Source organism: Opisthocomus hoazin, chromosome Z, assembly GCF_030867145.1.
Source record: "Opisthocomus hoazin isolate bOpiHoa1 chromosome Z, bOpiHoa1.hap1, whole genome shotgun sequence".
In the NCBI taxonomy this organism is placed as follows: Eukaryota; Metazoa; Chordata; class Aves; order Opisthocomiformes; family Opisthocomidae; genus Opisthocomus; species Opisthocomus hoazin.
Window position 1 is genome coordinate 69833271 of NC_134454.1, and position 15193 is coordinate 69848463.

Consider the following 15193-nt stretch of genomic DNA (forward strand, 5'->3'; position numbering starts at 1 on the left):
AAAGATGTAAGAAGTTGCACAGTTACATACTGGAGAACCAGATTTCATTCTGCTTTACATCCTCACACACTGAACAACAGGCAGGGGGACAGCGTGAAAGAATGCTTTCACACATTCTGTGGGAATCTGAAAACCAAAGTTTGCTTCAAGTGACACCTCCCAGGAAAATAAAAATCAAAAAGACAACTGAAAACAGAGTTCCTCAGTAAGTAACCCAGGAAAGTGTTTCTTAGGGTGGCAAAAAAGAGGACCAATGCACTACTCAGCTTTGCCGTAAGTAAATATAACACAAGGCAATCCAACTCCTCAGTGGAAACATCAAAGCTTCCCCATTTCCATATCATAGTGGGAGGACAAACTGAAGTAACAGAGCAGGCAGACAACCACTTTAGCTATGCAGACCTCTGACGCACCTCTGACCTAGCAGAACTGCACATGACTAGAACTGAATCCACAAGTACCAGCTGGTTAAGGCTATGTGGCTGCACAACATCAGATCAGTTATTCAACATGCCAGGCTTCAGAAACGCAAACATGGTGTAGTAGGAGTTCAGAGCAACTACATCGTGTGTATAGAGCCAAGACTGACAACACAGCAGATACAAGAGAAGAAGCCACACACTTTCAGAAAAGACGCTACAAAGGCTGTAAAGGTATTTCACTCTACCAAGCAAAACCACTGCTCGATTCCCTTTACCTCCGTTGCTCACAGCTCATTATACCTGTGCTTCCATTGCCAGTCTCGGGATATAAACTAGCGAAACAGAAGTACCAAGTATAAACATTATGTCTACTTTCTCTAAAGAGAATTTTCTCAAATGCAACCTGTAAATTTCCCAAAGTCTATAGACTTAAATGTAATACAATTCTTCTATAATTATAGTGTTTTCCCAAAGGGTTAATTACAGAGGCGACACTTCTTACTAAACTGAACAAAGAAGGAAAAAAAGTCTAATGTCACACTTTGAGAAACACCAAGGCAAAAAAAGTTTTCACTTAGTAATAAAAACAGCATATTCACATACCACTAAGTAATTAAGATAGGCAAAAGATCCTGTTGATACAATGTGAAAACCAAAAAGGGAACAGACTACACCAAGGTGTCAAGGTCAGTAAAACAAACTGCAGGAGAGAAGAAGGAGAAATGTCTGTACAGCATACAGGTAGGAAAGACTTAATTACTGATATGGCAGCTTTCTCCTTAAAAAAAAGAAACATTTTTATCCTCTTAAACTTACGACGAGAAAATGGCATATTTAAATACATTGTGCCAAAATTAACTACTTCAAAATTCGCATGCCTGTTCCAAGACAAAAACTGACCTCTTGAATAGAAATCTCTATTAAAACTAGTAAAAAAAAAAAATAAATGAAACATACCACCTTTGGCTCAAAATTGATAGATGACACTTTGCAAAAAAATGTATTTTCCTAAAGAAGTTACTTATGGACAAAATCTCAGCTTTATAAATAATTTTGCTTTATAGTTCTAAATTGCAAATTGCTTACCATAAGAAACAGTACAATTCAAAAATATCTTGAAGGGGGAATGTCTATCTATGAAAGCTACTTTATAAATGTGAATCACCGAGAGCAGTTGTGCTTATGCAAACTAAAATGATCCAAATACAACTATAAATAATACAATATTGCTTTTTAAATGTGTGATCATAAAGTTTTACACAATGTAAGCAAAAACGTGCTTATTGCATAGATACACTTGTGCTGCTACAAAAGCAAGATCTGGTGACAGAAATATTTTTACCTCATTCTGAAATGCAGTCACTGCTGCCAGAGCACACTGAATACAAATGCAGACAAAACTTACCATATTTAAAAACAATACCCTTGATGCTATGCACTGAGACAATACTCTGTAAATCAGTTTATTTTCCATGTAGTGGACAAATCAGTCAGTGTAATTATTCTGCATGTGAATATTAAAATCAAAGTGCTTATTTTCCCACAAGAAATGTGTTCATTGTGAGATTACCAGGTCTTGCAATACCCTATAAAGCTTCCAATTTAAAGGTTAGTTCTGGAAATCTGGAACCGTAACATCAGGGTCTTTTGCCGTTAATAATGACAGCTACACTACAAATGGCTAAAGAGCAGTTGCGTGCCGAAGAAGTAGAACAATACAACAGCTCCATTAAGGAAAAGAGTTTTAGTGCACTTTTCTCGTTTTAGCCAACATGCTACACTGCCCTTTTTGCGTATAAAGTGGACTCAAGGATTTCCATTGTAAGAAAGAAATGACGTGGCAAGCAAAACAGCATGTCAAGCTGCCGTTTTTTTCCCTATAGATTTGGACACTTTAAGACAGAAGCTTTGCAAGACATTACGCAATTCTTTGTTTTTATTATTAAATGAGAAAGTCTGACTTGTTACATTGTCATACTGCTAGTCAGAAATGCTTCGGTGATGAAGAAAGTCAATGCTGGGTCAACCCAAGTCCTCATTCTATAACATTCATTTACAAAGAAATCATAGTAATGTTCAACACACCCAACACAGAGAAAAGTCCCAGGGCTCTTCCTCTAGTGGGTATGTTACTACATAAATTAGAAAATTTTTTTTGACAAAATATCCCCATATTTTCATGAGATCAAAATGGGCTTCTACAGACGTTACAGAAGTCTTCACACATCATCATCATCTGATGTATCACTGCTGCTCGTCTCAGAATCCTCATTATCCAGAGCAGGTTTGAAAGTGCTGTTTTTCCAAGGACTAAATTTAAAATCACAGATGAGGCCATTTTTCAAAATGCCATTTTTCCGAAGGCCATTTTTTTGTAACTGAAATGAGAAAACAAGATGTATTCAGAGAAAGAAAAAGCTAAACAAAACCATCTGTTGTATTTCAACATTCTCTACCTGTTCATCTCTGGCCTACATTAGATCCATAGCACTATCTTTTCACACACACACACAATGGAAAACTCTGCTGAGAGACTCCACTGCTGGGCCAGCCACTGTAGCCAAGCACCTCCAACCATGCTAAGCTCCCGCAGTCAGTGAGAGCTTACCCTCTTCTCACCCAGTTCCCCAGACATCTTGCCCCAGTGATCCCTCCTCCCACATAGTCTCTCCCATAATGCAGTCCCTTTTTCCATAGTGCTGCAAACATCTGTCCTAAGAAGGGCAGGGTCTGCAATAAGGGGCCCAGAAGAGGACAAGCAGCAGGGAGGAATGGGTATCCCAATCCATCTACCCAATGCAATTGAAAAGTCAGGGACACTGGAGAGAAAGGAAACAACTGATTCTACAAGGAAGGAATTAATGCCTTTCCACACATCATGCAGAAGCTGGGCAGTAAGTCAAGCATTTAAGAGTTTAATATTCCAGATGCTTTAATTAATATGTATGTGGCTAGACTTATGGAAATACCAAAGGTTCACGTTTAACACTGCATAAGGTTCTACCTTCCAGCTCCTCCTCACTGAACCCACCACATAAACACTCCTAACTTTAAAAAAAAAAAAAAAGAAAATCAAGTCTAGATTGCCTTTTCAGACTTTTTTTCACTAGTGAACTAAATGTCTATCAATTTCTAACAGAGAAAAATCAGATTTTGGAGAACCAAGGAAACTGTATAAAAACCTTGAAAGAAAATAGCTTTTCCTCAGGGTAAGGTGAGGATCGGGATAGCCCGTGCCATTCTACCACCAGCAAAGCTGGAACTACCCAGAAGCACTCCCCACCTTTCCATTGATCTTTTGAGAACAGGCCTTATCTACAACAAACACTGGTGACCTATCTTTTTAAAGCAACTATTCTTCCAAAAGCACAATACTGAAATGGTACTGAAACATCCCTAACCATCAAAATTACTGCAGATCCTTCTCAAAGGTAGGCATTTAGGGTAGCCAGCTACAAGTTCATAACAGAACATCAGCTTAGTGTTACCTGTTCACTAATGACTCGGAACTCCCTCATCTCATCCTCTGTTAGTGGAGCACATGTTTCATCATTTTCACTGTCTTCCTGCCAGCCCATCTCCTTTAACAACCTTTAAATTAAAAAGGACAACATTAAGGAATTTGCTACACACACACAGACATTTCAAGCTCTGCCTACTTATATGCATAAAGATCTGTAATAAATGGATTTATCAGTCTATTTTTTTTTTAAATAAACTGTTACATAAAAGTAGCTTAAAAGGCTTGCAAAAGATAGGCAAAGCATGGAAGTTGAGAAGTTCTCAAGTCCTCCACAGATGACCCTGTTTTACACTACACGTGGTAAAAACTGTACCTTCATTTTAAGGCAAGAAATGCGTGTCAAGTGGAAATGTAAGAATGTATTTCCTTTGCATAACTGCTCTGGTGGAGCAGCAGCATACCGCCTTGCGAACAGTATGAAGAGACAAAGACTTACACTGAGGGAATCTGCAAGTTTTCCCAGATAACAGACCAGCTATGAGGAATGCTGGTGGTGTTCCTCCATGGGAATCAATTCAGCATGCCAATGGCCTCATATAGTTTCCTTTTTCTAGCACATGCTAATAGCAGAGCCAGCACACGCTTCTTTGCAATTAAGTGTCAGCCAACAGCAGATGCTGGTATTTCAGCACAGACACACTACAACTAGGAGTGAGTTTTGCGTTGAGGAGAAAAGAAGAAAAAAGAGACAGATTCCTCTCGTGACTAAGCTTCAGATATCCAAAGATACAATAACCAATGTGTTTTAGCTGGTGCCAAAAGTGGGACAGCAGTATTTGAGCAGGAAGAAAGTGGTTTTACATGTGCAGATGCTGTGAAAACAGGGGTTATCTTGAGGGTGAAGACACCATGACATTTAACAATGAAGACAGTAAGTTCTTCTGCTGCAAATTTTTTGTCAAAAGGATTAGCACCTCCTTCCGGCAAACCATGCACATCTTGGACCTTAAACGTTAAAGGAGCTTACAGCTATCTCACAAAAAACAAAGATGTTTCTAAAGTATATGCCAGAACTAACACACAGAGCTGAAGAACTGTGAATATATTAAAACAGGGAAGTAAGACGAACTCACCGCTGATGTCACGTGCTAGGTACTCCATCTAGGAAGATGTCAGCAAAAAATGCCCTTCAACATAACCCTCCCCACAAAGAACGCTAGGTGCCAACACAACAGACATGCATTGGGCAAGCTTGCACGTGACCAATGACACCAACGACTGTTTTTAAAACCATAATAAAAGCCCAGAATTGTAGAAGGTGAAGGGGAGAAAGCACTACTCCATTTAAAAAGAAAAGTTAACAGGACAATAACAGAAATGGAAATTACATCCTCTGTAGTATTTGGACCAAATCTGACAATGTGACAGCCAGAAACAATTAAGTCCTCAGGAAGCAGCAGAAATAATATGCAAGTCATCCAAAACTCTCATTTAAGATAATACATGCATTTGTATAGTCATACAGAAATAGACTCGCAACGCCAAATGCAGTCCAATGATATTTGTAATTCTGGCAACAGTAATTTGAGTTAGAAAGTTTTACTGCAAGCAACCTGTTAACAGTATTATGCACAATAAAGTGATTACTTACAGAGCTCCTGTTAATGTAAATAAAATCTAAGGCAACAGCTAACTAACTTTTAAGCAACACTGTGTAAAGTTAGCAGGACCGCTGTCCCTTTAAAGCAACACTAGATTTCTAAAATGGTTGAAAGTATGAACTACGTAAAAAAAATTAAACTTCAGAATAGCAAACTTGACCCCGACAGGATGGCTGCATGTTGGAAATACCCCCAGCGGAAGGGAATCCCAAAACAGACTTTGTATAAAATGTGCCAATACTGTTACTAGGTATGCACAAGTATCCTGTGAGTTAAGCTGGTCACTTCAATTTACCATAAAAACACTGACCATAACATCTGTCTACACGCATGCGAAGGTCAGAGACAAAAGGTTGTCTCAGTATGGAAACACAGCCTCTCTGGGATGCCACAAAGGAAAGACACTTGCCCAGAAACCACAAGAAGGCCAAAGTCATCTGATCTGGAAAATGAGAGTTAGATTTGACTCCCGTCTTCTAGTCAAAAAATCAGCAGCAAGCAGCCTCTAGTGGCCAAAGATTTCTGTCTCCTTAGCCGATGGTGGAAAAAGACTCAAACACAGCAGGGTGCATTTCACTTTTCACACTCACAAGGGATAAGAGGTCACGACAGTGTCCTCTGCAGGTACTACAAAAGGTGAAGTTGTTTAGTCCCATGTACACGTTTAATCTATTACTTAAAAAATAAATAAATAAATAAAACAGAAAATCTATCTGATCTATCACTGCAATTCTGTAGTTTCCAGAAACAACAAGAATCTGACAGAGCTCATGACAAGCTCATCTCCAGACTGAGTTGTGATGTCCCAGCAGCATCATTCTCATCTCTACCAGTTACTACTGTAGTTACTTTTAAGAGATACTAAAACTGTTTCATTCCTGTTTTGCCATTACTTTCTCCCTTTCCAATGCATTGTCTTGTGACACCGCTGTGTCAATTAGTCAGCTACAGAAATAATTAATTACTTTAACAATGAGAAAAATCTCACTGGAGTTTTACATAAGATGCAGCATTTAAGGTATTATTCATACAAATAGCAACTACATGCATTGTTCCTCCTAGACATGCAGACCATAATCAGAGAAGTGAAGTCCCTATACAGTTTGCTTTACTTCTTTGCAAGGAAATATTCTAAATTTTTAGTAAAGCAGGTTTAAGTCAGCACACAAGCCTAGCAGAAATAAAGTACATTCCAGCTAAATCAGTACATGTCTAGAAGCTAAACTCTGACAGTACTCCATAAAGTTTTTATGTGTTCTTAGTTTTCAGATTCTGACTTCCAAACTACTAATAATTTATGACACACCCACTTACCATGAAGGAACACTCTTTGTATTATATAAAGTACATACCTATGCTCTGCCTCAAGCGAGCTCGAAAGAACATCTGCCTGAGGGAAAGCTGAAGATCGGGTGATCTGTTGAGATGTAACTGAAGCATTGCCATTCTCCTGCGGAATTTCATTTTCAAAGTTTCGGTTTATATCTCTCTCATGATGAGGACTGTTGCTGTTATGCAAGTTAAAGGACTCATCATCCTGTTAAAAATAATTATATATTACAAAGTTTAAAAGTAAAATCCATTCACAGGTAAATATCTGCAAGTGCTGCAATTCAGTGAGTCCGTTTAATTTAGACTAAGTTTAAATGGAGACACTCTGTACTACTTTGGGGATAACTGTTCATACTTCTGGAGTTTGCAATATCTGGATACTACAGAAATCTTAAGTTACGCCACTGATCAAGTAGTGTAGAAAGCAACTCCCATGCTCTGCCTCAAACTTTTTTCTACAAAGTTTCAAACGTATCTTAAAATTCAAACATATTTAAGATGTCTTTCATACTTACAAAAGTAACAGGTTATCTGTTGAACTTACAAAACAATGCTCCTAATTAAATAGCAGAGCCATGTGTGTCAGGAGAAGTCTGAAAGCATTAAGTGTTCTCAAGTCTACTTAGTGTAATGGGCAGGTGACAGCCATCTCAACTGGCAAACTCAACAGCCACAAGTTCAGAAAGACTGGGTAATGCTCCTTAAATTTAGACTGTAACTTGCCCTACATAGATGCACTCACCACAGCTTCTCAGACTGTTGTTAACAGCAACTGCAACTTACTAGCCATGAAATAAGAACTAGAAAGAAAGTTTACAAATAAAGGAGACTGTTCAGGTTCACTCAAATATTAAAAGCTCTTTAATCCCATAAACCAGAGTTGTTTCTTTTTATTCTATTCATTCAGTAACCTGTAATTCTTATTTAGTAATGAGCAAGTAGCCTCAGAAGACTTAACAACTGTAAAAACAAAAAGGAGAGTACGATCATTATCTAGTTAACACCATTTTAACAATAAAGTCTCTAAAGTGGGCATATAACAGCATTATCCACAGCAGGAGGCAATCACTCAGTCAGTCAGTTCTGCATTTGTAAGAAACCATACTTCAGAGTCCAGGGTCCAAAACATCATCATTTCCCTCCCACTCACAGTGTTGTCTGCTTCCAGAAATATCAGAATGCTCAGCAATAATTTCTTAAGAACAAGTATCCCAGTAAACATTCGACTGTTAAATCACACACCTGAAGAATGCATCCCAGATTATCAAAATTCATAAAAATATTAGACAATTCTAATATATATAGGGCAAAATCGCTTCTTCCAAGCATATTTCAGCTGCTGCTGATGATTTGCATTGTTATTTTAGAGGTAAAGTGTTTACAGCAAAATAAAAAGTAGTTTATGGTCCATCTGAAAACTACTACTGCTGGATCTACAATAGGTATGAAGAAAACTACCTTCTCTTGCCCAGAATTATTCTCAGCTTCATGTTCCTCTTCCACTCTATCTCGTTTCAATGCTTTCAAAAATTCACTCTTCTTATCAGTCCGCATTCTTGTCAATTTTGTTAATCGAGGCTGACCAACTTTGTCAACAGGGGATGAAGAATTTGACCGATTACACTAATGTAGGAATTCAGAAAAAGAAAGCATATTAGAAGTTAAATCATTTAGAAAACTTTGAATGAAGACCAAAGGACTCCCTGGCACCTGTAGTTTCAGGTTTCGCATATATCCACAGTCAAAAGCAGAAGGAAGATATTTGTATTTCAGTATATATAGTTCTTACATGTAAACCCAGAGATGCAGGTTTATGGAGCGCTGCTAACAAACAGCGGACCTTCTGCAGTGTATCACACCATCAGCAGTTTTGAAGTCTAAACCTATCAGGTTGTACTTCCTAACCATTTTTACTCCCAATCAAACCTACAAAGCAAATTTTGCAGTACTTAAAGGCCAGTGATGTGCTTTCCATAATCCTCACACACTAACTTCCAAAAAAAATTTTTAAAACAATTCCGCGTAAAATTTACAGACCCCTTATCTAACCAAATTAAACATTTTACAGATTTGATAAAAACTACAGGCATTGCTTTACCTCTTTCACTGAATTTTGTGATACAGTAAATGCCTTGGCAGTTGATTTGAAAGGACTGAAATTGCCAACACCATATGCAGATTCATGAGGAAATGCATTCCCAAGTTTATTTTCTTTTGCTTGGCTTTTCCACTGTGTAGACTAAACAGAAAAGTAAAAGAGAAATTTAGAGTCATTAACTACAACAGGATTATTTTCAGGAATCTTTAGAAAAATGATTAAGCAAAACCCATCATAAATACAACCATCATCTAGTGCAAACACCTGTTTTCTTACGGCAAACACACTGTTTACGAGCAATTCATCTGCTCACAAATATTGTTTACATTTTTTACATCAAGACTCAAATTTCAAAACAATTAAGACCCTCATACTTGAGATATAAGAATCAAAATATGAGTCTTCAACAGCTGAAAGTATTGTTTCTAATGCAGGATGTTAGAGTTAAGAACTACTCCATCACATGCTCTCAGGAGCACACAAAAACTCCTGAAACAAAAATCAAGAGATGAACATGGAAAGTTGCATTTGGAAACGGACCAGAATGACACTAATATGTTGCAACACCATCTCTGTCAAGGACTGGGACAAATTCTGAAGGTATTTTTATGCCACTGTATCTCTCCACTAGTTGTCTGTTCTTCTGTTAAAAGCCTATATACAAAAGGCACTGCTGTTCTATAAGTTAAAAGCATCCTTTTCACTCTCACTTGGACAGCTCCTGCACTTCTCCAAGAAGGTAAATGAGAAACAAAGAGAGATCCAATTACCATGTACTTCAAAAAGAAAAATGAGAAAAAGTTGTTCCCATTCACTTTTGGCATGCGCTGCAGTTAGCAAGAGTTGAAAGCATAATACTCTAGCAACAGTACTATCGGGGTGAAATAAGCACTTTTAGAACTACATCAAGATTTTTTCTCAGCATGTTGGTCATGCCACCAGTATCCAAGACTCACTTTTGCAGGCGGAGTGACAGGTTTAGGGACTAATCCTTTGTAAACATTTGCACCAGTTCCATTCCTTACTGGCTGCGAATGAAGACTTCCTACTACAGGGAATCCAGATATCTGCAGTTCTTTTGTACTGCCCTTTTTAATGACCAGCATTCTCGGAGATCTAGATTTAGGATTCAAAGGGTAGTCTGGAAAGAAAAAAAAAAGTGTGTGTGTGTATATATATACACATATGTGTGCATGTATATACAATCTTAAGCTTCTAGTTCATAAGGTACTGGATAGCCACATACGTCCAGAGCAAACAGGCATAAATCAGGAACTTAGTCCAGTATTAGCTCCACAAATAACACACTGTACAAACCTGGATAAACACAAATTCTGTTCCATTTTCTACAGCCACCATTTGTAAAATGTTTCACTTGGCAATGAAGGAATTCTACTTCCAGAAAGTAAAGATATTCTTCAAATAAGCCAGCTATACAGTTCTTGTTTGCAAATCTAAAATCCAAATACCGTTAGTTGTTGACTGTTACCTAATCTTCAAAAGAGATCATGGTTTTCTTACTCCCCTTTACGCTTATTAAAAGAATAATTACTTATATATTGATTAACTGTTCATTTTAGATCTGAATGCTCCACAGTGAGGCTCTATAAACATGAGGCAAGATGTGCACCACTCTAGATCACGGCAATGACCAGTTTCTCTATCTCCATGCCTCAGACAGGCATAACAGAACACCTGAAGCTTGCAACATTTCCGTGTTCAAGAGAGCACTAATTAAGAGACATACACTCAGCGGTCACACTAAGTACCTGACATTTAACAGTTTTAAAGAACTCCTATTAAAAACAATCCTAAAATTTTCAAGAAGAGAAAAAAATACTTTCATTATTTTTTGCACATGCGTTCCAATGCCCCATTAACAGCATTTTCCAAGATTCTCTCCTCTCCATGCCAGCACTTCTACTTCAGGGGCAGAGTCACCACATCCTACATTTAGAAAACCCATCTCAAAAGTGTAAGTGACTTTAGCTTTGTGTAGCAGGTAGATGTTACTAAACATTCATTACTATTGTACGCTTTGCTCTCATTAAACTTTACTAAAAGACTTTTCATAATACTTGCATGCTCCCATCACACATACACAGGGTAAAATGGAAGTTAACAGAAGCATACATTTTTAACAGGCATTTGGAGGGGATGGTAACATTCCTCCTGTCCTGAATATTGTTTCCTTTAAAAAGGAATAATAATAGCCTTAATTTCAGTTTTACAGTTACAAAACAAGGTTGGCAATGGCAGAGCTGTAATAAAGTAAGATAATAAGCTGTAAGCTGTAAAAAGCCACTGCACTGTAGCTTACAGCTTGGACTACACGATCTTTAAAGGTCCCTTGCAAACTAAACCATTCTACGACTTCAGGTAGCTAACAAAACTGTTCCTTCCTTTGCGTGTGAAAAGTGATATTCAAAAAGCCTGGAAAGCTTGCCCTCCTTCAGACCAAACTGAGCCATATCAGGCAGCAGCCAAAGCCAGAGTGCTGCAAAGGTTGTAAAACACTCAAATTGCTATGTAATTTTTCCCAGCTTAGGAAAGAATTTAGTTATTGTCTGTCTTTTACTGAAAGATAACTGCATTTCTTGACTTCCACATGAAAGCTGCCAAACACACAAAACCGAAAAGCAGTCCAACCATTTAGGCTCCTGCAAAGGTTCTTAGCAATTAGGTACTTATACTGAGGGGTTGGCCTACACCTAGTGTTACCTCAGAGTGCAAAACATACTGGGGAAGTATGAGAAAAGAATCAGCAAATTAAAGTACCATTTGAAATGAGCAACAAGTTTCAGATCTCAGTATTAGCAACTGTTTAAGTAGTAGCTTTTATATTTAAAGTTATTTCTTCATCAAGAGAAAGGTTCTTATTTTGAGTAAGTTTATCACTTTAAAGCCTGTGCAGTCTAAAGCAGCCACCTTGTTAAGGGTGAGCAATCGACTACATAAAGCCCACAGAATTGTAAAGCAGTAGCCAAATTCTATCAGGTAGAGGTGAGAAAACTATCCCAGACTACAGCTCAGTTCGAGGCCCATGCTTGGGATTGGATTTGTTACCAGTAATTCATAAACACAACAAACAGCTTAAGACATTTGCTTCCAGGAAGAGACCTTACACTTCTGCAAGCTAACCTGCTCTTCCCAGATTTCTCTCCAAACTCTTCCAACAGCTCTAATCAGTCAGAAACATTCTTTTACAAATTCTTTAGCTAGCAATCACATCACCTCAGTTGCACTTCCTCTCGAAAACAAAGGCAAAGATGAAATCTTTATTAAAAAAAATGTATACTTGTTCTGGGAAAGAATCCTAATTGTGGCTACATCTACAGACCAACAGATTGATACTCAAGTGGAACTAATACCTGTCTAACAAAATATTTACATTGTAGTAATATTGAAGTTTCCTCAATTTTAATCTATACCTTTGTAATTTAAATCTATACCATTACAATTCTAAACAAAATTTTATGTTTCAAATAAAACAACATCAGATCTCCAATATGTTTTTACACTTTAAAACACCAAAAATACTCACCCCACACACCTGCAGCTAAAGATTTATTCTGGTTTGGTTCCCTCTCATATTCAGGGTTCAAAGATGGCTGAAAGAAAGTTTTATCATTATTAAAAAAGCAAGTCTTGAATTTTGGAACCAACAAAATAATGAATCACAACAGTATTGGCTGTATGACCTCTGTTGTCAAGGATTTTTAAATGGAGACAGACTAGACACTCCCTGCCTGTGACCCAAATAGGTTAGTGCTCACTTGTTCCTCTTCTCCAACAACATATAGCAGGCAGCAGCCAATACTATTACATGAACTGTCCACAGAAAGCAAAAAACAGTGACGTCTGGTTCGTCAAAGAGGAAGCTCCCCCATCCTCTTATATCTTACAGTTCTAGGTTGAAGCATGGGATCTCAAAGGGCCACTGGCAGAAAGATCACTTTTTTAGTACTTCAGACTTCCTGTAACGTAACTGTAGAATTCAGTACACACACTTACCACAGTAAACTGGAACCCAATTGTAGTTTCACTTAAACACTTACGTAACAATAATAAACGTATAATGATAAAAACTGGATATAAAAGGAGAAACAAGCTAGTGGACGAATAACTAACACCCTCTTACCTATTGTGAAGGGTGATCCCTTATATGGCGATCTGAAACTGGTGAAATCTCATGAAGTAGCTTGTAACAGACAAAATGGCATTTACAGAAACAATGAAACCTTGCTTATTGTAATTACAATTAACTTACAAAATCCTCAGCCTCAAACTGTTTGGGTACTTCTTTGTCTTCCTTTTTCCCAGTTTCATTATCAGATGTATTGTTTTCATGCAGTCCTTGGCCTCTTCCACTGTGGAAAGTGCTGGTACGAGCGCGGGAACTTCCACCATGGTATCCCCCACGATGGTTTATACTTTCTGTACCATTTCTGCCTTGTGAACGCCAACCATTCTTTTCTTTTCTCCCAAAGTGCCCTTAGATTTTTAAATTTTAAAGAAATGTAATTACAAACAATTTGAAAAGAATATTCCACTTTTGCAAAATTGTTAGAGAAGTCGGCAGCTGTATACTCTAGGATGTGATAGCATAGTAAATGTAAGTCTCCATTCACACAAGCAGCAAGGAAGAATCTTAGAAAACAGTGCTAGGGAAAGAGGACAGTAGTCCAACATTAAGCCAAGTCAATCTCCTTTTCTGGCTGCTCATGTGTATGTTGTTGGCTAGAATATTAACTCGACACTCTTATTCATCTTAAGATCGAAATACACCTGGAATCACACTACACCCTTAAACCTCTCCCAGAATACCTGTCCCTCCATTACCTCTATCTCACTATAGAGTAAGAATTTAGCATAGAAGAGCTATTATCATCAGACTTTTTTTCTAGCTAGAGTGCTACAAAGCAATGATATAAATATATTCAAAATCTTCCAGGAAAGCTAAATTATACCTCCATTAGGCCGCCCAATGTTAGGATCAAACCCATCTGAAGAGTTGTGTCTTCTGCGATTTGCTTCATAACGATTCTCTGCCCATGAAAAATTTTCAGAATGTTTCTCAAAGTTCAGTGATGACTGCAAAGGAACACAAGTGGTAGACCCGAGATATCTGATTAACAGCAAAACTGAATTATCAGAACTGTAACACGCACATTACTCGTGGTATAGATAATTAATTTTTTAAAGTATTTTCAATGACAGACAACGTAGCAATCCTCAAGTATGCACACTTTCAGAGCTATGTCACCATATTCCATGATAGTAAAGTGGAAGCTGATATTCTGCTCCAGGACACCGAAACAGCGCTTAGGATCATGCTTGTGACACAAGGCAAAAAACCCAAGTGTCTATTTCATTTTGGCAACAGAAGAGAGCACAAGTGACATGTGTTGCAGCAGAGGAAAAAATTTAAAAAAAGGTAAGAAAGGACAGGAGATCACACTTCGGAAGGCAGAAAAGTGTGGGATCTTAATTTGGGTGGTCAGAGACTCCACATGTGCATTCCACAAAAAGCAAGCAGTCACTCCAGCCAGAGGCAGCTGCCCCCAAAAAAGGCCAAATTTATTAGTCTTGTCATTGTAACTTAAGAAGGCAAATGCAACTAGTTATGAAATACAAATAAAACTTAGCATCAGAAGTTTCACAAATGTATTCACAAATACATTTCAAGTTACCAGATTATAAGTAGGCACTGTAGAAATTTTAAAGAAAGAAATCTTTCACCTATAAGTAGAAAAAAAAAATGGTACTCAAGTTCTATTGACAATCCCTCAGCAGAGCTCAAGGTGCTGTTAAAAATTCACTGCTCAAAAGTCAAACTTAGGTAAGCAACAGGTATGTTTAAAATACAAACCACTTATTTTCAAGCCATACAGAAGCCAAATGAAAAGGAATTGCTCTCTCGGTCTGAGACCTGGGAAGAGAATTACTTCCTTGACAAACTTGGAGAGAGAGAAAAAACAGAAAATCACAAGAAACCATCAAAGTATCTAAGTAGTTCAAAAATTATCATAATGAATCTCAATATTTTAAAAATAAATCCTTACAAACAAATTTTGAATATGCTGCCAAAACTTTCAGCAATCTCCAGACCTGTTTATGATAGATGAAATTTTAGAAGATAGCTTCATTTGTTCATCTACATATGACAACCTTCTAATACTGCCTTTGAAGTTAAACCGTCATTTTTTTGTATGAA

The 15193-nt window shown here is 37.6% G+C and overlaps 1 protein-coding gene across 2 annotated transcripts in view; it reads right to left on the reverse strand.

Annotated features, from left to right (window-relative positions):
* Window positions 1-1481: 1481 nt before the first annotated feature.
* The window catches only part of GPBP1 (GC-rich promoter binding protein 1), a 34231-nt gene continuing 20519 nt past the window's right edge, over window positions 1482-15193 (reverse strand). For both annotated transcript variants that reach the window (XM_075410723.1, XM_075410724.1), the window contains exons 5-13: window positions 13947-14070; window positions 13247-13470; window positions 12521-12587; window positions 9933-10117; window positions 8977-9117; window positions 8337-8501; window positions 6899-7083; window positions 3911-4013; window positions 1482-2800 (exon numbers count right to left, since the gene is read on the reverse strand). In XM_075410723.1, the coding sequence (XP_075266838.1) occupies window positions 2642-2800; window positions 3911-4013; window positions 6899-7083; window positions 8337-8501; window positions 8977-9117; window positions 9933-10117; window positions 12521-12587; window positions 13247-13470; window positions 13947-14070 (1353 nt within the window). In that variant the 3' untranslated portion in view covers window positions 1482-2641. The remainder of the gene's footprint in view (window positions 2801-3910; window positions 4014-6898; window positions 7084-8336; window positions 8502-8976; window positions 9118-9932; window positions 10118-12520; window positions 12588-13246; window positions 13471-13946; window positions 14071-15193) is intronic.